The following is a 25,968-nucleotide window of genomic DNA, read 5'->3' on the forward strand; positions in this document are numbered from 1 at the left end:
AATGAAGCATTTTATGATAGATTGGTCTCACATTGTCTAAAAATAACACACCAAAATGGATCGTTTTTAGCCGGCGACGAATAAAAATAAAAACACAGTGGTACAAGACAACAACCAGTTTCATAGGAAAGAGGCATAGCCTTCATGTATATAATAATTTTTAAAAATGACTGTTTAAGATTTTTCCTAACTTAAAACAAAATTTGTTTTAAACTTTATCTTGTAAACTTTTCAAAGCAAACCGCAAATTTTGTATTTTTTAAACTCTCGAGCATGTATTAAGAATATAATTTATATAATAGTATGTATATCATCGTAAATGATATATTCATCGATCACTTTAATGAATTATTTATTTACTTACTTACTTACATACCAACTAACACCAATGATCAAACATGTAAGATAAAGAAGAAAATTAGAATTTCAATACATATTTCAAGATGCTTAAACACATTTCGAATAAATGAATAATGAAAACTCATTAATATCTTTAAACAGCTTTTTGGGAAAAAATGATGGCACCCAATAAAAGAAATAATAGTTTATATAATATTATATAAGGTATCATGTGAAACGGGGAACCTTTATAATAATAAGTGCTTGAAGAACGTGTTGTAATTAGTTTATAGACTAAATACATTACCTTCATTATTTCAAGTGCTTTGGCAAGCTGACCAACTTTATTTGGTAGAGAAAAGGATATTTCAATTTTCTTTTGGTTTGTCTCCGTTTCCGACCTACATGTGTTCCCAATGGCATCCATCTGAAATTAGATTTACATTTAGGGAGACCGAATTGGGGAAACCGTATTAAATACAGGTACATAGAGCCTAATGTTTTTAGCGAAATGCATTTATATTTTTCAACAACAAACAGTTCAGGCTCCACCGTCACCAAAATTTTCAAACTTCAACTCAAATCCTTTAAAGAAAAGTGCATAGATTTGAAGTCAAGCCTCAGATATGAGGTTCTGTGTTGACTACAGGAAAGTTGGTGACGGCGGGGCCAGATACTACAACATACTTTCTTTAAAGTGAAAATAAACTTGTGATGCAAAACATCAAAGTACGTTTACTGCTGGTCTTTAATTAAACATTGTGTTCTTAGAATATATGTGCTTTTTTTTCTTTTGTATGAGGAACGAATTAGACATAAATCATTTTTACCTAGTAACTGTAATAAATGTAATTCGAAATAGTGAAGTTTTCCTTTCGAATGCCTTAGCAGGTATATAAGACATGTGGTTCAATAGAACAGGATTTCAAGACAGTTGTGTGCTAAAACCAGTTTAGCATGGCACGCAGAGCCTTTTTGTGATTCCAGCTTATAACTTCCTATTGATATTTAATGATATACTAGACTTTGACCCGTGCGTGCATCGATTGACATTGCAAATGATATTGGACACTTACAAAATAGATACATCGACTCTCCGTATTGTAGACATTTATATGTACATAATCAAGCTTTAAGGTTACAACAATGCTATTAATTTCACCTCACTCTGCTTAGTTAGAACAATCTAGCTCTGTCTCAGGACAGACCTTCAACACAGTAAAAATGCCTCCCATATACCCGTAATGTAGCAAAAATTGCAAAATCGCTACGAAACGATTTTTGGAGAAAAATAATAAATCTGCATTGAAAATAAGTTATATAATTCATAACAAACCATTGTGAGACTGTAAATACCTTTCATCTGAAAATTTAGCTCCTATTACTTAAGAATTCTACAGATTTTCACCAACAATTTTTACTCGCTTCAAATTTACACACCGTGTTAACATTCGGAACTCTCGGGGTTTTTCGTATTAAATGCACTGAGTTAGAGTTATCTCTCCTATTTATTTATTATTTTTTTATGAACAAAATATATAGCAATTTTTCAATGAAAAATTACACGCATTTGTATTATCGTTTCTGAGTTTATCAATGCAAATTGATATTGTGGAAACATAAACTAAAAATCGTCCCGAGATTTAGCGTGAATGTAAGCCGCATGCGCAGGATTGTAAAGGAACTTTCTTTGATTATCAATTAGCAAAGCTTGACTGAGAAAAAATAAAAACAAACTTGACACGATCTCGTTGCGAGCAACGAGGATATCTTCCGTCCAATCTTTAGAATGTGATATGACGTCATCGGCTTTTATTTTCGACAAAACAAACATGATCTGGAAAAGGAGTTGATTACTAATGCTTTCCTGTAATGCTTTTTATAAGTTCTCTTACGTTGCTTTTTTTAAAATACTTGCATTTCTTCCAATTGAGATAGAAAAGATTAAACTTTTTTACCTCTGACCCCTAAAATACCTATTAAGGTAACGCATGAAAAAATCATTATACTGTTACAAATGTAGGATATATAAACGTATTATACATAATTTTGCTCTTTTATCCTATCACAAAACATAAAAGACTTAGGCCCATCTTGATCCTTAATTGGATGAGTCAATCCATTTTTCTTAATATCAAATGAAAGATCATTTAACTTTAAACACATTTTGTTCAACAAGTGTACCGTGTGAGAGAAAGTTTTTTGGGTCGATCCCTTATCTCCTTATAAGGGCCGTTTAAGGACATTTTGAAAGTTGAATATTGTTTAGTATACGCGGGGGTGTTAAGGAAGCATATGGAATCTGAGTTACATGTAATTCCGTGAAATCACAAATCTTAATTATTATGTACATATTCAAATATCTAAGCAACGAAACGTAGATCAAAAACGAATAAAAAATACTGAAGACAATTTTTTTCCAGAAATTAGTTTTTATTACGTAGATTTGCACATTGATGACGTCATGACTAAAAGTTGAATGTCGTGTGAATTTGATCGGCAAGCATTGTACACATATTCATAATATAACTAATCAAAGAACTCTAATAAAGTATTGTGGTGTGATTTATTGAGAATTGAACATAAGAATACTGGGGGAGATGTTAGTTTAATCAATCATTCGCTAAAAGGTATGTAAATTTGCTTTTATTTCTCGGCCAGGCTTTCCTCCGTCGTTGTTTACGATATAAAAATCCAACTAGAACAACACTACCCTGTTTAATTGAACTTGAAATTCTATACGTATCGTTAGTTTGATCAATGCTTAAATTGAAAAGTGCTGCTAGAATCCCAAGTTGTGTGTTGTTTTGATGCAATTTGCCGTTTTCCGTGCAAACTATATAAAAGTTAGGAAGGTTTTACGAGAACCGGATTAATAACGTTTTAATGAGGAAAAAGATAGGATTCTAGCAGCGGTTTTGATTAAACTGAGATGTTTTGCTTTCAATTGGTATGTTTATTTTTTTTTTTAACCGCGGGGTAGTGTTGTTCTATCTCATTTTATGTTAAGGAATATACGTAAGCTATTTATAGTTGTCACGTGATAATGCACCAATGTGGCAGTAATGTACTACACGATTTTATTGCACTGACATCTATTTTAAAGGATAATACTAAGTTTTTGATCTTATTCCAAATAATTATTTAATTTCACGATTTTGAATATAACAGTCAAAATAAGACGCTAAATTGTCCATATGCTTCGCAGTACAGTTAAGGCGGTCAATAAAAATATGGGCAAATTTTTGTGATGAAAACACGTATACTTTAGTTAAACTGGCATGTCCTTTTTAAAATTAATAACAGTCACTCAATTGCAATATATTTCTAAAATATATATATAACAGTACAATATTTTATGTTCATAGTGGTCACGTGATATGGCAGTCGCATGGTACAAGCAGATGTATTAGTGGTTTTGAGGTCATTTAAAAAATTCAATATTGCAAGGGCATAATCATGTCAAAATTCACAACTGAATTATGAAATAACTTGATGTTATATCGTAGATTTTGAAAAACGGTGCGAACTTTTTAAGATAAGAATATTTGTTAGTAGAAACCGTAATCTATAATGCATATGTTGAATAATTTTGAAGGTCACAGGGTTAATTTCATTAAAAAATAATTAATTTGTAAGATTTTACAAGGATCGTAGAAGTTTTTAAGTTACATAGCATATTTCAAATTCACATGTAAAAGTTTGTCGGGATCAGGTAAGTGTATGCCCTTGCAATGAAGTGATTTATTTAGGTACTCAGATTTTAGATATACGATATTACATACAAAACCGAGGTGGCTTCTTAATACGATGCATACTTTTAACAAAATGAAAATAAGACTATATAGGTAGCATTCTACTAATAATGATTTTAAACAAAATATTCATTTATACTTTTCCGTTAATGTATGACATTTATTTTTCTTCGCTATAAAACTGCACGATAGCCTTCAATGATTTAACTTAATGCGTCATTTTGAAGCATATGACGTCATATTTTGTAGTACAGCGAGAACGACATCTCGCTTATTTTTCAGTGTGTACGATATAACGGACATCAAAATTGTAAGTAATAGCATTTGTTGTTTTTAATTAAAAGATTAGTATAAGTTAATTTTACTAATAAATAGATTAATAAGTACTTTCGAGGTTTGTTATATACTGTGATGTCATAATGCACATTTCCCGTACTTTTTGTCTGAACGGAGTTTATTGACAGCCTTAACTGTGCTGCGTTCCTTAACACCCCCGCGTAGCATTTTGAGCATCTTTTTTTCCATACTGTATTTCCAAAGATTTTTCTTTTCTGATATATGGCTGATTAATTTTTCGGATATTTGACCTATGGAAACCTATAATTACATAACGCATGATAAAATCATTATGTTGCTTGGATACATAACTGTAAGATAACATATCTGCTTTTATGACCTTTCAGTAAAGAGCTTAAGATAAACAACTTTAGAGCCGTCTGGTCCTCTAACTTGATAGACAAGCCCCCTTTTCTTGATATCAAATGAAAAATCAAATATCAATTAAATTATATCTGCAGTGGGTGATCAAAATTTTGGACGTTTGACCCCTTAAAACCTAATCACCTAACTACGTAACACAGGATAAAATCAATAGATTCCTTGGATACATAACAGTTGAGATTAATTCAAAATTCAAAATTTTCTTTAACTCTCGTGATTATGAATGAAAACAGTTGTGAATGGAATTGGTGACCTTTTTTTTTAATAAATAAACATGTATTGAAAATAATTCATGTGCAGAATCATGCACGTGACAAAGAACGTGTCTTACACATGTAAATCTTAATGTTAAAGCTGCTTAGTCCCGATTTTCAATAAAATAAGTGTACGCTATTAAACGATGGTTTAAACAGGCTAAGTATGTGGGCAATAATATACACGTACGTAGCAGTAGTTTTTTCCCGTAAATTAAATCATATTTCAATAAATAATAAAAAAAATAATGTACATGTTGAACATCGTCGAATCCGGATATGTGTATTCCAGAATGTTGTCCAATCCGGCGACATTATTTTGACATTTTCCTTTCATTTTTGTTTAAAATGTTGTGCAATCCGAATCCTGTCTATTCTGTAAACCGGCGTTATGAAAAAAAAACTGACTGCTAATAATTAGTAAGAGTTATCTCCCGTAGTCCGGCCACTTATCGATCGATCGGCCTTCTGCGAGATAGTTTAATGCTCAATTAATTTATCGACCAATTTTTCTGTCATTGCTATTGATTTAAACAAATGTGAATATAGATCCAAACTAGCAACTCATTTCAGTTTATACCGTTAAGTCTTGTTATATAAAATACGCATTTTTGCCAAAATTAGATAATTAGGTTATAGTTCATCCCATTATTTTAAGCCTTGATTCAGGATACTGCGGGAGTAAGACTGCCGATATCGTTTGTTATCCCCGTTGCATGGTTACACGTACAGAGTTGCATATTATTAAGGTCTTCCGTTTCCAACGGAAGACCTTGTACTGATTCTGTTGGAAATTCTTCATTATTATTTTTAAGGTCTTCCGTTTTCAACGGAAGACCTTGTACTGATTCTGTTGGCAATTAGGGTCTTCCGTTTCCGACGGAAGACCCTCTTGTTATTCTATTGTTTCTTTTCCTTATTATTATTTTATTTTTTATTTTTTTTCTGACTTTTTTCGAACGCTATTTCTCGTGAACTACTCGACCGATTTGCATGAAATTTACAGGACGTATTGAGCATCAAACGTACTTGATATTATAAAATTTCTGGCTGATGACGTCACTTCCGGTTTGAGATCTTGAGGATTAAGTAAATTTTAAAGGACCATTTTGTCCACGTAACTTCTCAAAAACTAATTGCGATAGAAATATGAAACTTTCAGGGATAGTAGATGAATGTTTGTAGATGATCCTATTTGTCTTATATTTTGAAAAATGAGCAAGGCGGCGAAGCTCGCCCGAGCTTGAAAATAAGCACCATTTTTTTTTCACGAAAATTTCGCACATTTTCGGCCCTAACTTTTAATGTGTAAATATTTTGTTAAGACATGTAATGCAAAAGTTGTTTACATTAACTAGATCTTTTGTTTGATTTCAGAAAAAAGGGGCTGGCCCCTCAAATTAGGGGCCAAAAGTGCTCTAAAGTATTTTTGCAATAACTCTTTACTGAAAAATAATTTGTTATCAATTATAAAACCAAAAATGTTCATTGTACATCTGTTTATCTAAACAGTACCATGTCTAAGTCATATGTTATGTCATTAGGGGCTTTAAGGGGCCAAAAGTCCGAAATTTTGATCTTAAATATCTAGAAAAGGAGAAATATTTTGATAAGCATTATAGAACAAAAAATGCTTAAAATAATGTTCTTAACAATATGCTCCCTAAAAAAATTTTGTTGGTGGTCCCAGTAAGGATTTTAAGGGTCGGCCCCTAAAACACATTTGTTCAGATATCTTTAGAACGGTCAACAATTTCTGAACACTTGTTGAACAAAATGCGTTTATATTTACAAGACCTTTTATTTGATATCAAGAAAAAGGGGCTGGCCCCTCAAATAAGGGGCCAAGAGGGCTGTAAATTCTTTTTATAATAACTCTTAACTGAAAAATAATTTGTTATCAATTATAGAACCAAAAAAGTTCATTGTACATCTGTTTATCTATACGGTACCATACATATGTCATATGATACGTAATTAGGGGTTTCAAGGGGCCATATGTCCAAAACTTTGATCATTAATATCTAGAAAAGGAGAAATATTTTGATAAGCACTATAGAACAAAAAATGCTTAAAATAATGTTCTTAACGATATGGTATCTAGAACATTTATGTTGGTGGCCCTGGTAAGGAGTTTAAGGGTCGGCCCCTAAAACACAATTGTTCGGATATCTCTAGAACGGTCAACAATTCGTGAATACATGTAGAACAAAATATGTTTATATTTAAAAGACCTTTCATTTGATATCAAGAAAAAAGGAGTGACTCCTCAAATAAGGGGCCAAAGGGGCTACGAAGACTTTTCATAATAACTTATTTTTTGCTATAATTTGTTATTAATCATAATAACAGAAAATAAGAGCTTATTATTCATAATTCAAAACTGAAATCCGTTCTAAAATCGGACGATGCAATACAGAGATATAGGGGTTTAAAAATTGATTTTTCCGGACATTTTGATTCCACATTCTTGGTTAAGAAAATAGTTTTATGTTCAGACTTAAATTAACTCGTACCTAAAATTATTCGATAATTGTTGAATCGTACTTTTACACATTCGGATTTGTATTTGCTAAGTCGTTCCTGAAATCGATAAGCTTTGTTAATTCGTACTTGGAATCATTCGGATTTTGTTAATTCGTACCAAGAATAATTCGGTTTTTCGTCTTAAGTTTCTTTTGTTGGTTTAAGAACCCTGCTTTTTACAGGAACTTCTAGCTTTACTTTTGACATTACCGGAAGACCCACTCGTTGCTTTGCAACGAGCTTTGCTCTAGTTCTTTTTATTCTTTTTTTTCTTCTAGACGTTTTTTAAAACTCAAATATCTTGCTTGTTTGTTGTCCTATAAAGTTCAAATTTGCAGAGCTTATTGGTAGTTACTATTTCTCAATATCTATGGAAAATCGTTGATATCGACACTTCCGGTACCGAGTTATTCCCATTTTTCCCCAAAATATAGGCATTCTTGTGCACGCAAAGGCTCTGAAACCGCTCACAGCCTGTGTTACAAAGTCATAAATCTTCAAAATAGAGAGTTTGAACGTTGTCCTCCGAGTTTTGTATTTACAATTTTCCTCCTTTAAAGTTTCAAAAAATTAATTTGAATTTGTGTTTCAAAAAATGCTGATTTTTTGTTGTGTTTTTGTTATGTAGCTCTTTAGTTTAAAATTTTCTCTAAACACATATAGAACAAAATATGTGCAAAATGTCAAGGGCTTTCACTTGACACCATTGAAAAAGGGCTGGCCCCTTAAATTACTGGTCTAGAGCCCTTAAAAGTCTTCGCTTTATAACTCAAAAATGGTTAATATTTCGCTATAGCTGTTGATAGAAAAGTTGTTCATTATTGTGTTATCAATGTCGTTACAAAACTATTTTGTACCGGTAATGCGTATTATGAGTGTAAAAAGCTTGTCTTGTTAACATGTACCTGTATTCATTTGGCAAGTAAGCGAATCGTCTTCGTGCGAATAACGTACATATATTAACAGCTGAAAGTGTTCCAGCATATACGGGATGCTTTGATTCAATTGAAAAAGTGTCCAAAAAGTATACGTGTACATGTTTTTCTTACAGCCTTTTTTTTTTAGAGTAACCTCTGTTTAGGTCCTATAGTGGACAACCGTTAAGAAAAACAAAAACGAGAAAATATAAACGTTCTTTTTCTTGTCTAGTGAGATACATAAACTAGATTTAAAAAAAAATAACTTCCATGAAATAGATTTGAGTCATTTTACTGCAAGCATTTCAAATCGACCTAAATTCTTCGTTGTGTGCGTCATTACATAACCCATCTCGCCCGCGGCCGATAAAAATGGATCGCCAAGGTCGCGGCTGGACTACCTAGCGGTCAGCGGTTATCTAATACACAAGAATCGCGTCTGTCATATGTGATTTTACTTAGCAGCAAACACAAGAATCGTACACAATGACATTAAAGCTTACTCTTCTTAATTTGAATTAAACGATAGAATAAGAAATCGTTCTGTTTAATCATAAACTCGAACTGAAGCAGTATCAGACAGATAGATCAACTGTGGGATTAAAGGGGAAAAAAACTTATATTAATTAGAGTTTATTCATCATACTGCAAACATTGTAAATCTTCCTGGGTTCTGAGCTTTTTATGTGTGTTTTAACTTTACGTAAGTTATCCGATCCCTCATCCGCGGCCGAGGAAATCGGTCGCGGCTGCACTACCTAGAGGTCAGCGGTTATCTAATAACAAGATATATATACAAGAACTGTTTCAATTTTATGTTCTTTTTGTTCACCTTCAATTTATTGAATGAAACATTAGAATGTGAATTGAGAAGCCCCTCTAAAAATTGATAAAAGCGATATTGTTCCAAATCAGAAACATCATCAGACATAAATCAATAGTGAATTTGTAATTCTAAAATGTTCTAAAAACTATACATGTACTAATAATGTTATAGATAAACAACGAAAAACCACAAAGATTAAACCTTCAAATGATCACCCCTAGAACATAGCCAAGGAGATCCCGCGCGAGTGGACAAGTGATCCGCGGTAGCTCGTGTTCTTCTGCATGTACTTTATCACACGTGCATGTTTATTGATATTTTGTACGATTCCAACTATTTGTTTATTCGAGATTTTGACCGGTACATGTAAGATTGACTTGTGTTTCAATTTAAGATTTTTTTTATTTACCCACGAATATTTCCGCTAAATACTGCTGAGAGGTTTTATAGATATCGTAGAAAGTAGTTGACGTCTTCATAAGGTTGCACATAAAATGAGAGAGAGGGAGAGAGAGAGAGAGCGCTCAAAATTGGAAGCATTATTTAGCCGAATTAAGAAAATTAAACAGTCTCCAAGCGTTCAAGGCAGGATAAAAAAAATCAAATATCAAATTAACACATGCGGTAGAGGCAATTGCAACTTCTCTGGCCTTTCTGGCAAGTTTGGAAAAACACCTCGAATGTATTGACATCACCGGATGTTAGAATATTATACAAAATGGAGTCGCTTCCCATTAAAATAAGTATCGGCAAGAAGTTTTGTATGTCGTTTCTGTGTTATATTTTAGTGTATATTGATACCTTTAATGAAATATAGCTCACATCTCAACAGATCATAAAATGTGTTGTAATTATATTAAGTTTTAAAAAAAGGGGGGTCGTCATGGACGCCTAGGTAATACATTCGAAGTGTTTTTCCGAGCTTGCCAGAAAGGCCCGAGAAGTTGCGATTGGCGGTAGAGGCTGACACGATAGAATTGAGGGATTTAGTGATTATTTTTAGAATGTTTACATGTGTTTTTAAACAAGATTTGTTTAGATTTTATCGGTTTCATGATCACAGTGCAAGGGATTTTTTTTTTTCAAAATGTGGCGAAGACCCATTTTTGGCGACTACTTAACATGTGTACATTTTTCTCCTCAATGTATGTCACCTTCCCACCCGTGTGTTTATTCGGTCAGTCTATGCTAAGTCAAATGAATCCGCTCCACGTTCGACCGAAAATCTCATGTCGCGTTAGCGCACATAGCCTAAAATATTGCCCCCGGGCTGCAGATCAGCAATTGAAAAATAATTGAGTAACATTTGGAAGGGTGCTTTCAATGCAGCGGTCAATTGTTAAACAATAAGTGTTTAAATATTCGATGTCAATCAACTTCACATTAAAGGTGCGATATCGTAATCTGAGAATGTGGCTAAAAAATTAACCTGTTGAACACGCTAAACTTCTATAGTTATGAACAGAATAAAATATATATTATCAGAGACTTAAATAACTTAATAAGTTATTTATGTCTCTGGTTTTATAAGTTAACAGTTTTAAGTCAAATATTAAATAAAATTTGTTCTCAAGATTAGAAGTAATGATATGCGACTACATTAAGCAATAAAGTCGGTCGATCGTCATTAAATCATCAGAATACTGCAAGTGTCGACAGTTTCTTATTTCTTTGAAATAAGTGTAGTAGTTCAATTGACTTGCAGACTATAATATAGCGACTTTTCTGCCTCCCAAAAATGTATGCATTTAATTGCGATAGATATTTGTTCTTGGGGATTTTACTTATTGTTATATGCACATTGATAAAAAAAATCATTGAAGTTGTGTAATATGAGGTTGTAATGCAGATTAAAACTCAGCTGAATATTTCATTTTTAATCTAGCTTGTCAAAGTGGGAGATTGTTAACTTGTAGCTTGTTAACTCTGAAAAAGTCTAGAACAGAAGAAATAAAGTCTTTATAGCTTTCGCTACATCTTCTTATTTATGTGTACGCGTACATAAAGCTATTTTAGATTTTTTTTTACTGTATAAAAAAGTGTTTTTTTTCCTAACCTTAAATTTAAATCTATAGAAATTCAATATCTACATGTAACATCTCAATAGCTTTGATAGCTTATTACCGCTTGGAAATCATTTAGTTATGCAAATTGACAAATGCCCATGAAAAGACATTATTGGACCCCAAGGGTTTCTTATCCTTTCCGACGATGATGAGAAGAACTCAAATGTGCATACAAATCATACATTTACATGTATATTTATATGAGATATGATAGAAATAATTGAAAAATATAGGTCTTTTTTGTGCCGCACAAAACGGGCGAAAAAGATTTTTAAACCCCACGAAAATAAATTGAGGGGGGGGGGGGTTAAATAAAAATCACCTTGTCCGTCCGTACGTCGTGTCTGGTCTATATCTTTCTGATGGAGAAACGTTGGAAGTGTTCTTACTTCATACAAATAATACTCATTACCTGACGAAGCCTCATGACCTAAACCCAAGGTCATTTGGACAAAGTAAAGGTCACTGACAGGAAAAGTGCAAAATTTGTTTCCGGTCCACTTTGGAATTTCTTACTTCACACAAAGATTGCTTATGACCTGAGGGTGTGTAATGATTTGTTCCTAAGTCATTTAAGGAGAAACATTGGGAGTTTCTATTTCATGTAAAGATTCCTGATGACCGATGATGTGTCATGAACTTGACCCACGGTCAGTTGCGCAAGTTCAAAGTCATATTAAACATGTGTCACATCTTGTATTAATGGAAATGAGTAAAAGCTAGAGTTTGTCATAAAGATTACTTGTGACCTGTAAATATACCCTGCCTTGTCTGACTCACTACTTAAAGAAAACGAACCATCCATTATTCTCTAATAGAGAAATACGTGAGTAATGACTTCTTTCTTAGCGGGGATATCATTTGTGAGCTTGCTAACAGTACCTTTTAGATGGTCCAGTGGGAGCAATGCCCCCTTTCTCTCAACCAAAATTTCCCTTAAGTTTACGCTTAGAAAATTGATTTTTGGGTCATTTCCCCCACCGCCACATCCACACTTTTATTATAATTAAATTAATTATATACATGTACATAAATGATGTACTTTTTAAAGTTATCCTAAACTTGAAGTAAGTTAAACGAAGAACTTGCCTGGTATGAAAAAAATACTTTGAAATTGAGTCTCGTTTTCGATTTCTTGAACTTACTATTATCATATTGATAATCCAGTATAATTAAAAACCATTTCCTTTCTCCTTACACTCGCCAGGTTCTGATAGACCTGTATCAATAACAGAATATGCCTTTATCTGTTTAATGAGTAGTGCAATACTCAATCTAGAGGTTACATAGAAAACAGGTATGAATTAATTTTTTTTGTCTCCATTTGAAGAGTTCCAATCAATTTTCTAAAGCTCTAATTCGTAAGAAGAAATTGTCATGTAAAGATGACCTTTTATCAATACAGGGTCTGTCAGGCTCTGACAAGTGTCAGGAGAAGGGGGTATTTTAATCAGACTGATGGACAATCCTTTCGCGACACGAAGTTGCGACGGAAGACCTACTCGTTGCTTTGCAACGAGCTCGGCTCTAGTTCTTCTTCTTTTTCTTCTAGACGTTTCTTTAATCTGTAATATCTCGCTTGTTTGTCATTAGATTTTATTCAAATTTTCAGGGTTTATTGTAAATGACAATTGCTTACTATAGCAAAAAATATGGTGAAATCGCTACTTCCGGTTTTGAGTTATTCCCCTTTGAATATTTTTTTAGTGGGTCTCGTGTACCTGCAAAAGCTCCGAGTAGATCCGTAGCAAGTAGTTTTAATTTACAAATCTTTAATGTAGACATCTTGAACGTTGTCCTCCTAGTTTTACATGTTTGATTAACACACGTATACTGCTTAAAAAATTACATCGAAATTTATGTTTCAAAAAATGTTCAATTTTGCTCATATCTTTGCTCAATAACTTTTTAGTTGTAAATTTTTTCTAGACACATATAGAATAAAAGGTGTGCAGAATATTAAGAGCTTTCATTTGATACCATATAAAAGGGGCTAGCCCCTAAAATGAGGGGTCTAGATCCCTTAAAAGTCTGTGCTTCATAACTCTTAAACGGTAAATTTTTCGATATGGGCGTTGCTGCAAAAAATGTTGTTTGTGACTTTATTGATCTCATAAAACTGTTTTTGTGTTTGGGTATTTCATAATATGAGGGTAAAAAGTAATACGTGTTGACCAGTACTCGCGGCAATTTGGCCAAGTTAACGAAACTCTCCCTCGCCCGCGGCAGAGAAAATCGGTCACCATGGTCGCGTTATCTAATACACGAGAGTTGCGTCTCTCATAAATGAGTTTATTTAGTTGCAAACTCAAAAATTGTTATAGTTTTGATTACACATAAAAGTTTATGGACTAAAAGAATGGGTGTCAATTAAGAAATCGTTCAGTTAATTAATAAAAGCAATGTCATTCTCAATCTAAAGCAATATCACACATAGATCAATTGTGGGTTTTAAGTTTAAAATAAAGAACTTCTATTTGATAGAATATGGTCATTATACTGCAAACTTTTCAAATCTTCCTGGGTTCTGAGCTGTGCGTGTCTGTGCGTTGTACCTTTACGTAATCTATCCTTCGTCCACGGCCGAGAAGATCAGCCACGGCTGCACTACGAGCGGTAAGCGGTTATCTAATACACAGGATTCGCACATCGCGACGCAAACTTAGATGAAGATGAAACGTGTTTGATTTTATATAGCCGTAAATACAAGAACTGTTTTAATTTTATATTATAAACTAAACAGTTTGTCCATCTTGTATTTATTTAATTAAACATTTGAGTGTAACTTAATATTAATAAAAGATATTACTCTAAATCGGAATCATAGTCAGACATAAATTAATGGATGGTTTGTATATCTAAAAAACTTTAACCCCCCCCCCCCCAAATATTAAATGATGATCATCCCTCGCACATGGCCGAGGAGATCCAGCGCGAGTGGACAAGTGATCTGAGGTCGGCTCGAGTTCTTCTACATGTACCTTATCACGCGTTCATGTTTCATATTTTGCACGGACAGAACTATATTTTATTATGTTTTCAACTATTGTATAGATTTATGACGAAAATAAATCAATTTGTTCTACTTGTACAGTTGATTAAGCATTGATTTAATTATACGATAGCGTACAAGGTACATGTAGTTTAAAAATTAAATCAAATTATAATCAAAGTTCCATGTTACATGTTTGCGGTAGGTGCTAGCACGATAAAAGAATGTCCTGAATTGTCCTGAATTGAGGCATTTGATGATTATTTAAAAGAATATTCACATGAGTTTTAAACAACTTAAGATTAGATTCTATCAGTCACATATTAATCACTCTGTAGTTTTTCTACATGGTTGTTCGTTTCAGTGTGGAAGCGAACTCAGTGCTGCGTTCCCCCCTCCTCTCGCCCCTTTGACAAGTGTTCGCGCTGGATTTTTTTAAATTGGCGAAAAGATATCCAGATCTGTCGAAAATCATTTTTGGTGACTTCTTCTTATGTGTAACATTTTCTCCTCAACGTGTTTAATTTTCCCACCCGTGTGTTTATTCGGTCAGTCTGTGTTAATTCAATCGCCACGTGCGACCGAAGATCTTGTGTCGCCTTAGTGCACACAACTCAGAACATATGTAATCGAGTAACAGTTGGAAGGGTGCTTTTTATTAACAATAAGACTATTATTCGAAGTCAATCATCTTCACATTAAAGATGTGAAATCGTAACCTAAGAATATGGCTAATAAATTAACCTGTTGAACACGCTAAACTTTTATAGTTATGAACATAATAATTCATAATATATTATAATTAAAAGTTTGAAGACAAAGAAAATTTTGTTCTTGGGAAATACGACTACATTAAGCAATGCAGTCGATTACCATAGAAATCATCAAATTACTGCAACTGTCGAGGGATTTCTTATTTCTTTTAAAGACCATGATAATTCACTTGACTTTCAGACTATAATATAGCGACATTTCTGCCTCCCAAAAAATATATGCGCTTCTTAAAGTTACACTTAATTGAGATAGATGTGCGTTATTGGGAATTTTATTTATTGCTAATTGTATGGGAATTGATTTAAAAAAAACAAATTTTAATTGAAGTGTATTATGAGGTTGTAATGCAACTTAATTTACTTACAAGGTTAGATACAGCCAGTGGAATATAAGTGGCTTTTATGTGAACAATGAATACCCAATACTAGTATATTAAAATACAAGATAAATAGTTTCCAGAACTATAATACTAATATGCTTGTGTATATGAAGGTTGCACCCTCATTTGTATGGTTGTAGGTGAGGAGGTATAGATGTATCGATGTACATACAATGTATGACTGCACATACGGATTCCGGACCATGGCTACAGACGATACCAATGATAGTCTTTTAATACATCAATGCACAGTTTGATATAGAAACTGACCAGTTTCATAACTTCTTCGAATTACTCTAACACGGACTGTCTAATTCCTTCCCAGAATTCCAATTTACGCAAGCGCAATTGAAGTTTTTTTTTTAATTTAATTAGTCAACCCACTGACATAAAAATAAGGATTTTGCATATTATTACATCGTCGAGAGAAGTAATATTCATTTCTGTAAAAAAGGTTATCTAATTCACATTACATAGCGGTGTCTCTATGAAACAGCACCAGCTGGTGTAAAATTTAGATGCTCGCTTTTGCATAAATTCTCCAGCTCATCTTTTTCTTAGCTGATTATATATTACATGTATTTTGAATGTCCAAATCTATTCGTATCATTAAATAATATCAGACGACACACATTTCCATGTAGAAAATCTCAAAGATGCCATCAATTTTGACAAATTACTAAATTTTGTCAGCACGTAACAATTTTAAACTTGCAAATAGTCTTCAAAAATTTAGAAAAATTTAAATAAACAAGTTATCTTGGAGAAAAGGTTACGTGTTTTGTAGGCGGGTTAGGTTTTTTTTAAAAAAAAAACTGCAATTCCTGACATGAATCATAAGTACATACTGTTTATAACGATGCTTGCTACCCTTTGAAAATTTAACTCGGCATTTAATCTCACTGTTTATAGAATTTTTGAAACGATTATACAGACTGTGTTCGACAAATATTTTTCCAAAAACATTTTCTTCCTGTCTTGTTCAAAACACATTTTATATACAGGTTTTCAATCACGACACGTTTTTATAACAAAAGCGGAACTGAAAATTTAGTCATTATAATCGTTTGACACCATATCACATATATTTTTAACCCGCAGCAACAACGGAAGACCTACTCGTGGCTTTGCCACGAGCTCTGCTCTAGTTCTTATTAATATTTATCCATTGTTCCCTGCATCAAAGCAATGCTCGCCATTGGGTATTTCAGCCATCCGTTGACTTGTTAATGTTTGTTAACAACTTCTGGTTAGGCGTGCACTCTTCATGTTGTTTTTGAATTTATCAATAAAGGTGATTTGATTGAAAAAGTATTTCCATCGTATGTATTCCGTTATGGATTTATTGCCCGGGTTTTCCGAAAAAATTAAAATGAAAATTGGTACCGTTAATAAAATCGATGAAATCTAATATATTTCAGAAGAATTTAAAATTTTACAAGAATATGCACGATCGAGACCTACTGCATTTAATACTCATTAATTTGCAACAATGTCCTCTAAACCGGGCGTTGCCTTATCCGGGCAATTTTTTTAGAACCCCCCTCTGAGACAAGGTTTGCTGTACAATGTACAAATTTGTTTACAAATATTTCGCCTCGTGTTTAGATTAACTCCTTACGTCGAAGCTAGTATGCTTGTATTACGACTTTGACATATGTCCTTTTTATATGATCTATCATAACATATAAAATGTACAGCATGACTATTTAAAACAACAAAAATAAAGCAAACCAATTAAACCAATCATTCGGAAGATGAAACCAAACGGTTTTCTTTTCTAAACATTAACATGATGTATTTTTAGGTTTTTTTGTATACCCAATTTTTTAAAATTACTTTGAATATTTTAAACGTTAAAAGGAGAGCAATTCCGTGTAAATACGTCTATAACTTTGTAAGATCATTCATTTGGTTTGCATGGAAATTCATTTGATACTGTAATGACCGACAAACCGGAACATGCAACTTAAATAGGCACCTAACATTGAAGGGAAATAGAAATATCTAGCGGATCTAAATTTTAAAATATTCTTAGGATAAAATTTTGTAATTATGGCAAACATAGATTTATTATTTTTTATCTCCTTCAATATATAATTGCACTTTTGTTTGTCTCAATCTCTTTTTAACTCTTTGTCGCCAAATCTGTCAGAACTCGTGGTCGTTTTACCCTCTTGTGAAAACCAAGCTGAAATGTTCACAAGCCTTGTACCACTTAAGCTGCCTTTTCTCGAACGCTTTTCATTAAATATATATCAACTGTTACTTTCTACACCCTGCTTTCTCTCTCTCTCTCTCTCTCTCTCTCTCTCTCTCTCTCTCTCTCTCTCTCTCTCATAACTCATAAAATCAAAGTACTGAAGTACTGAAAGCCGGGCTCTTTTGGTGTGTCTTTCTGCATATTGTGTAGTAAAGACTGAAAATCTCTCACTCTCTCTCTCTCTCTCTCTCTCTCTCTCTCTCTCTCTCTCTCATGCTTTTAATGTCGGCAAAGCATCAGAGGGCGACCAAATTCTGTAAGCGGCTATAAACAAAAAATAAGTCTGTCTAGTAGAAGTTAAAAAGTTCAACAGTTGCTGCCTTGAATTTTGCATCAAGCATTATATATTCAATCCCCGTTTCTTCATCGTGCAGCAAAGTAGTTCATGGAAATCCATGCGCATTGTATGTGTCCAAAATGCATAGTAATGTTTTAAAAACACGTTATTAATAAGAAAACTAAAAAAAAGAGACAATTCATTCGAAATTTAAAAAAGAAACAAAATGCCAACACTTTTGACAAAACGTGGCGGCTCTTTGGGTAACTATTTGGTATAGCGGAAGCTTTACCTCGACGCTGTTTGGTTTTTTGTTTATTTGTGCTATTTATAGTAACATTGGCGATTGGCCTGCCTATAGCCAGGACTCTGCTTTCAGCAGAGCCCGGCTAAAAATCTAATATTTTGTTAGCCAAATGAAATATCACAGATTACAGATATTTAAGATGTTCGATTGGAATAATCCTGTTGTGAATAGTATGGAGGGTAATCGTGTTCAAAAATCCAGACATGTAAACTTGTAAATCCGAATATGCAATCGTGTTGATGTGTGAGCCTGAGCATGAATATGTGTAATTCTGATCGTGTAACCTATAAAACACGGGCATAAACACGTGTAAGATTTGACTCAGTTCCTTCGCATGAAGCACATTTTACAACTTTATTGTTTACATTAGTTAATTAAACCTTCAACTTTGCACACTTTCAATGCGTAGTTTCTGCGTTTGTAACTTCAGCCTCGGCAATAGCACATCTGACATGATACAAATTGACAAATGTAAAGTCTACAAGTTTGTCGAATTTTGACATGACCTTATATGGCAACTGCCTTGCTGTGGGAAAAGGCATGCCGTAACCGCCGGACCGGAATGAACGAAAAATAAACATAATATTCAGCTAAACTGTTGCAATAAGCTTTTAATGAACGACACCTTTTCTATCGAAAACACCGGTATTATTTTTAGAAAAAAAATTGAGGTGTGATTGAAACTGGACCAAACAGGAAGAGGTTCATGTAGAAAAAAAATCGTTGCCGATGTGACGAATGCTCTAATTTCCGTAATATAATTCTTATGGTATTATAAAAGGATATGCCTAATATCTTATATCTCTAAAAAAAAATTGACATGTAATTTAAGCTGTGGGGGGGGGGGGGGGGGGGGGGTTATACCAATAACTCCAATCTTACCTGCCCAACCCCCCCCCCCCCCAACCCCCCCAAATCATGAAATTCCTAATCCGTGGTGGTGGTGGTGGTGGGGGGGGGGGGGGGTTGTGCTAGTATACTTACTATGACTCTAATTTTCAATATCACTATTAATATTTCATTCTCTTTAAGGTCTTTTAAGGAACAAATTTGTTTGTTGCGAGGAAAAAGTAGGGGGGGGGGGGTTGAATCCTCTCTGTTGCTATGTTCCTAATGGTTAGGTCTGTAACAATATTACTATAACTATTTATAGTTGTACGTTTGATAATGTGCCTAAGCGGCCACGCAAAAGATCATGTATTTTTGTATATCACACAAGCGACATTGATTCCGATTTGTGTGCGCTATGTTATGATGATGTACCATGTGCTTCTAAATAAATAGTAGATCTCCACGTTCCTGTCTAAAGTTCTTGACATATTGATACATGGTGTCAGAAGTAAAAAAGTGAGTACGTTTTAAGTAACAGACACTTGCTTTGTGGAACATACATGGTGTATTGAGAAAAACGTCGAAGTACGTCTGTGGACCGAATTTCCTCGCATGCAGAGAAACGCAGCGTTGGAGTTTGAAGTAGACTTTATTCGTAAGAGCCGATGAGCATCACTGATCAGATTGACTTTAGTGAATCCTTACGACATTTATTCAATATGGGAGACCAGGCAGCGGCCATGCAGAGTCACATTCCGTTACCCCCGAAACTAGATTTAGGCGGGAACATTTCTCAAACATGGAAAACGTGGAAACAAATATGGAACTCTTACGTGATAGTGACAGGACTTGCAGACAAAGACAATGCGTACCAAGTGGCAACGTTTATTACCTGCATCGGACATGAAGCATTAGAGGTATATAACGGACTTCCGTTCAGAGATGAAAATGAAAAAAATGACCCCACTGTCATCCTAAGATTAATGGAGGAGTACTGTGTGGGAAAGACAAACACGATATATGAAAGGTACGTCTTTAACAACAAGCATCAGGAATCCAGTGAATCTGTGGACGCTTACGTCACAAAATTGAGGAAACTATCACTGACATGTGAGTTTGGCCAGTTAGCAGATCAGATGATACGAGACAGAATAGTCTGTGGCATAAAAGACAATGCAGTTAGAAAAAAGTTACTACAAGAAGCTGACTTGTCATTACAGAAGTGCGTTGACATATGTCGAGCAGCTGAAAAGACTGCAACCCAGATTAAATCTATGAACCTGCAAGATGAAGTTCATGCACTGAACAAGTCATCTAGAAAACCTCTCAAGGCCAACGCTCCACACAAGGAACAGAGAAAAGGAGGAAAGCCTCATCACGCCGGAGGAAAACCTCATCACGCATCAGGGAAATCTCACCAAGCAAAGAAAACCTCGTGCAGCTTTTGTGGATATCAGCATCCAAGAGAGAAGGAAGCTTGTCCAGCTTACGGCGAAGTCTGTGCAAATTGTGGCAACAAGAACCACTTTAAATCCGTATGCCGACAACCCGAGAAGAGAGTACATTTGTTGGAGAACTGCGACTCTGACTCTACATCTGATGATGAAATTCTCAGTGTGGAACAGACCTCGGGAAAAGAACATCCAAAGAAATTATTCGCTCGTATGAAAATTAATGACCAGTCAAAACTAGTGAAGTTTCAGATTGACTGTGGTGCAACCTGCAATGTGTTAAGCCAGGACATTATCCCGAAAAATGTGAGATTTCATAGAGGACAGCACACCTTGAGAGTCTACAATGGCCAAGAGATGAAGACCATTGGTGCCTGCGAAATTACCTTGACCAATCCAAAGAACGGAGAAAGTTATGATGAGAACTTTGTCGTTGTCAATAGTGGGTCACACCCCATTCTGGGTTCAAGCACAAGTCAACGTATGAAATTAATTGCTGTACAGCATGATAACATCATGAACATAGAGGACTCCGCTGAGGATCGGAAACTCTCTATGGAAGAAATTGAGAAGAAGTTTGGAGACATCTTCACTGGAAATGGACGTTTCAGTGAACAAGTACATCTGGAAGTAGATAATACGGTTCCCCCAGTGAAACTTCCATTGCGACGAGTCCCAGTCGCAATCAAACCCCTACTACAGCAAGAGCTGAAAAGGCTGGAAGGGTTACAAGTCATTGAAGCAGTGAACCAGCCAACTGACTGGGTCTCGAGCCTCTTAGCATTCAAGAAATCCAATGGCAAGTTACGTATTTGTATAGATCCGAAGCCTTTGAACAAGGCCCTGCGGCGCAGTCATTACCCACTTCCGATAATCGAAGATATATTACCGGATTTAGCAAAAGCACGTATCTTCACACTCTGCGATGTGAAGAATGGGTTCTGGCACGTTGAGCTAGATGAGCCGTCCAGCTATCTTACAACCTTCGAAACTCCATATGGACGTTATCGCTGGCGTCGTCTACCATTTGGGATCTCACCAGCACCGGAAATATTCCAGCATCGATTGGAACTAGCCATTCAAAACTTACCTGGTGTTAAAGCTGTAGCAGATGACATCCTCATTTACGGAGAAGGAGAAAGTGAAGAGGAAGCCATACGTGACCATGACCAGAAGCTGAGCAGATTCCTTTATCGTTGCCGTGAACAAGGAATCAAGTTGAACAAGGACAAGTTCAAGTTGCGACTAAAAGAAATGCCCTACATTGGACATGTACTGACAACCAAGGGACTGAAGCCTGACCCTCATAAAGTACAGGCTATCATTGACTTTGAAACTCCTAAGGATGTAGCCGGTGTTCATAGATTCCTAGGACTAGTGAACTACCTAGCCAAGTTTATGAACAACTTAAGTGTCATGTGCGATCCGATTCGTTCCCTCATACACAAGAACGTTGTTTGGAGATGGACACATGAGCATGAAGAAGCCTTTAGCAAGATCAAAGAAGCAATATCACAGGCACCTGTATTGAAATACTTCGACTCGAAGCTAGAAACGACGCTGCAGTGTGATGCATCAAGCACTGGACTTGGCGCAACCCTTCTACAGCAAGGACAGCCTATCGCTTATGCGAGCAGAGCCTTGACTCCAGCTGAACAGCAGTATGCACAGATTGAAAAAGAGCTATTGGCTGTTGTGTTTGGAATGGAACGATTCAACCAGTACACATATGGAAGAAAAGTACTTGTGGAAAGCGACCACAAACCCTTAGAAATAATTCACAAGAAACCTCTGATCTCCGCTCCAAAACGCCTTCAACGCATGTTTTTGAGACTACAGAAGTACGAAATTGAGATCATGTACAAGCCAGGCAAGGAAATGTACGTGGCAGACGCTCTATCCAGAGCTCATCCCAAGAAACTATCCAAAGAAGCTTGTACAGAAGAAGTGTTCAAGATATTTGAAGATATCAACATGGTGGAATACCTACCAATCTCACAAGCAAGGATGTTGAAGATTAAACAAACCAGTGACGTAACACACGAGTTGCTGAAGAAAACTATCCTTGAAGGATGGCCGAGAACCAAGGAAAGTACACCCATGGAAGTGCACCCTTACTTTCATGTGAGAGATGAACTTTCCGTTCAAGATGGTATCGTATACAGAGGAACCCGCTGTGTCATACCAAAGGGATTACGGGCAGAAGTAATGAGGAAGCTTCACCAGTCACACATTGGAGCAGAAGGGTGTCTTCGCAGAGCCAGAGAATGTGTGTATTGGCCAGGCATGAACTCAGAAATCAAGGATCTAGTCTCTAAGTGTGACACTTGTAGAACTTATGAACCGTCACAACAGAAAGAAACTCTCATCTCGCATGAGACACCTAACCGTCCGTGGTCTGTCGTAGGAGTAGACCTTTTCCAGTCACCAGTCAGCAATGACCAGTACCTCATCACAGTAGAATACTTCAGCAATTTCTTCGAAATAGACAGATTGGAGACCACTTCATCAGCAGCAGTGATCAACAAGTTAAAACAACACTTCGCTAGGCATGGAATTCCAGACAAAGTCATCAGTGACAATGGACCCCAATTTTCCTCTCAACAATTCAGTAATTTTAAGCATATGTGGGAATTCGACCATAGAACATCGAGTCCAGCCTACCCACAATCAAATGGGAAAGCAGAAAATGCAGTTAAATCAGCAAAGCAACTGATGAGAAAAGCTAAACACAGTGGACAAGACCCATGGCTTGCTGTACTGGATTTCAGAAACACACCATCCCAGGGTATTGGAGAGAGTCCGTGTCAGCGACTAATGAACCGTAGAACCAAAACGCTGATGCCTGTAAAAGAATCACTACTCTCATCTGTTGGTGATCGAGCTAACATCAAGAACATGAGGAAGGAAAAAGACAGACAAGCGCACTACTATAACCGAACAGCGAAAGACCTACGCGAATTGCAACCAGGAGACACAGTGCGAATGAAGCCAACACAACTGCGAGACAAGGAGTGGAAGAAAGGAACAATCATCGGAAGAGAAGGATCCAGATCGTATAACGTGCAAACTCAAGACGGAACGTACAGGAGAAACCGATCTCACCTAAAAGATACACATGAGGAAAGAAATGACTTTACGGTATTTCCGGAATACACATCACCGTCTATCGAGGATCTTCCTGAGAACGATCGAAAACCAGCCATAGATGAAACTGCTGACCTGGAACAAAACGCAAATTACCAACCAATGGTAATTACGAGCAGTGAAGTAACAACTAACAGAGAGTCCGCTCCGACCACTCGTTATGGCCGCGTTGTGAAACCACCACGTTATTTGGAGAACTATGTGCAAGCGGTGTACAATGTCTGACTGTTGTGAACTGTTGTTTTTGCATTATTTTCAAAGTCTAGTCAAATGTAAAGTTTTAGATATTTTTGCATAATATTGTCAAGCTAGTCAATATTTACAAGTAGCTGTAGATCTTTTCCTTTTGTTCATATTGTTTGATAAAAAAAGGGGAGATGTAACAATATTACTATAACTATTTATAGTTGTACGTTTGATAATGTGCCTAAGCGGCCACGCAAAAGATCATGTATTTTTGTATATCACACAAGCGACATTGATTCCGATTTGTGTGCGCTATGTTATGATGATGTACCATGTGCTTCTAAATAAATAGTAGATCTCCACGTTCCTGTCTAAAGTTCTTGACATATTGATACAAGGTCTAACTTGGCAAAAATGTGGGGGGGGGGGGGGGGGGCTAAGTCCCCCCTAGCCCCCCCCCCCCCTCCCGGTTCAGACGCCTATTAATAAGAATGCGTATATATCTTTATACACGTGTATTCAAACAAAGTCATTTAATGTAATTTTTTCAGTTCTATGAGGATATCTGAAGCCGATCGAATTCTTTACTCGCATCTTTTATTCATTCTCTTGACAAAATGTACACCAATCTCATAATTTAATTTTCCGAAAAATAATGAAATGTTGTTATCCAGAGATTATATGATTATAGGCTTACCCTAATATTTTTTTTTTATTTATTCCGTCCCTATTCCGGCGATTACGGCATGCCTTTACCTGCAGCTAGCCTTTTTCTATCAGTGACGTCATTGTTTCCATATAAGGTCATGTCAAAATTCGACAAGCTTGTAGACTTTACATTTGTCGATTTGTATCATGTCAGATGTGCTATTGCCGAGCCTGAAGTTACAAACGCAGAAACTACGGATTGAAAGTGTGCAAAATTGAAGGTTTAATTAACTAATGTAAACAATAAAGTTGCAAAATGTGCATCATGCGAAGGAACTGAGTCAAATTTTACACGTGTTTATGCCCGAGTTTTATAGGTTACACGATCAGAATTACACATATTCATGCTCAGGCTCACACATCAACACGATTGCATATTCGGATTTACAAGTTTACATGTCTGGATTTTTAAACACGATTACCCTCCATAGAATAGCGCCCCTTTTGTTGAAATGGGTAGTGTAATGCATTATATTCTCAGCAGCAAAATGTCAGAAATGGACACAGGTGAATGTATTTACATTTCAACTCGTACAACTGTGAAACGCTGTATTATATTCATTGATGGCAGTTTTTCTTTATTTTACGCACTGTGATTTTAATCAATGGTTTGATGCATCGTTAACCAATATAATTGAAAATTTAAATAATTTAACAACGAATCAATGTGTGATAATGTATACACGTAAACACGAGAAGCATGTGTCCTAGACTACAGCGAATCGGTTGTCCACTTGCGCGGCGTCTCCCAGCCCGTGTTATGTAAATGTACCCTCAATGTGCTGGGATTGAAATGTTTTCAGTTTAATAACTGAATTTTATTTTCCAACAATAACACTATTTTATGACATATACAAGATCACAATGAACGCCTTATTTCATTGACAGTCATACTATCTATATATTTTTTTTTTGATTACGAGACAAAAACAGCATTACTTCGTAGGTAATGGTATAATATTTTTTTCATTTACTCTTTTAATATATGGTTAAAATCGAAATTCTTTGTGTTTACAGCTACATAAATAAACACATGTGTGCATTACAGCAAGGCGCAAATTTTGTGTATTGGATAACGGTATACCGCTCGCTAGTCCTGCCGCGACCTGTTTCCTCGGCCGCGGGCAGTGGATCGGATACGTATGATTGTTTACATACATGCAGCTCGGAATCCAGTTAGATTTTAAATGCGACTCAAATGCATTGCATGAAAGAGGTTCTTTTACCCATATCGTGTTTCCCTAGAAAAG

General features: G+C 35.4%; 2 protein-coding genes across 2 annotated transcripts in view; one reads left to right on the forward strand and one right to left on the reverse strand.

The window, feature by feature from the left end:
• Positions 1-25,968, reverse strand: part of LOC128184274 (tryptophan 5-hydroxylase 1-like) — a 56,133-nt gene that overhangs the window by 12,451 nt on the left and 17,714 nt on the right. Inside the window, exon 2 of the mRNA XM_052853702.1 lies at positions 647-766. Coding sequence (XP_052709662.1) covers positions 647-766 — 120 coding nt within the window. The remainder of the gene's footprint in view (positions 1-646; positions 767-25,968) is intronic.
• On the forward strand, positions 19,892-24,049 carry LOC128183775 (uncharacterized protein K02A2.6-like). Its single transcript, XM_052852931.1, has one exon. The coding sequence runs from the start codon at positions 19,892-19,894 to the stop codon at positions 24,047-24,049; it is 4,158 nt and encodes a 1,385-aa protein (XP_052708891.1).

Source organism: Crassostrea angulata, chromosome 5, assembly GCF_025612915.1.
Source record: "Crassostrea angulata isolate pt1a10 chromosome 5, ASM2561291v2, whole genome shotgun sequence".
NCBI lineage: Eukaryota > Metazoa > Mollusca > Bivalvia > Ostreida > Ostreidae > Magallana > Magallana angulata.

Coding starts and splice junctions, on each gene's coding strand:
- LOC128183775 (XM_052852931.1), top strand. CDS start 19,892: ATGAGCATCACTGATCAGATTGACTTTAGTGAATCCTTACGACATTTA.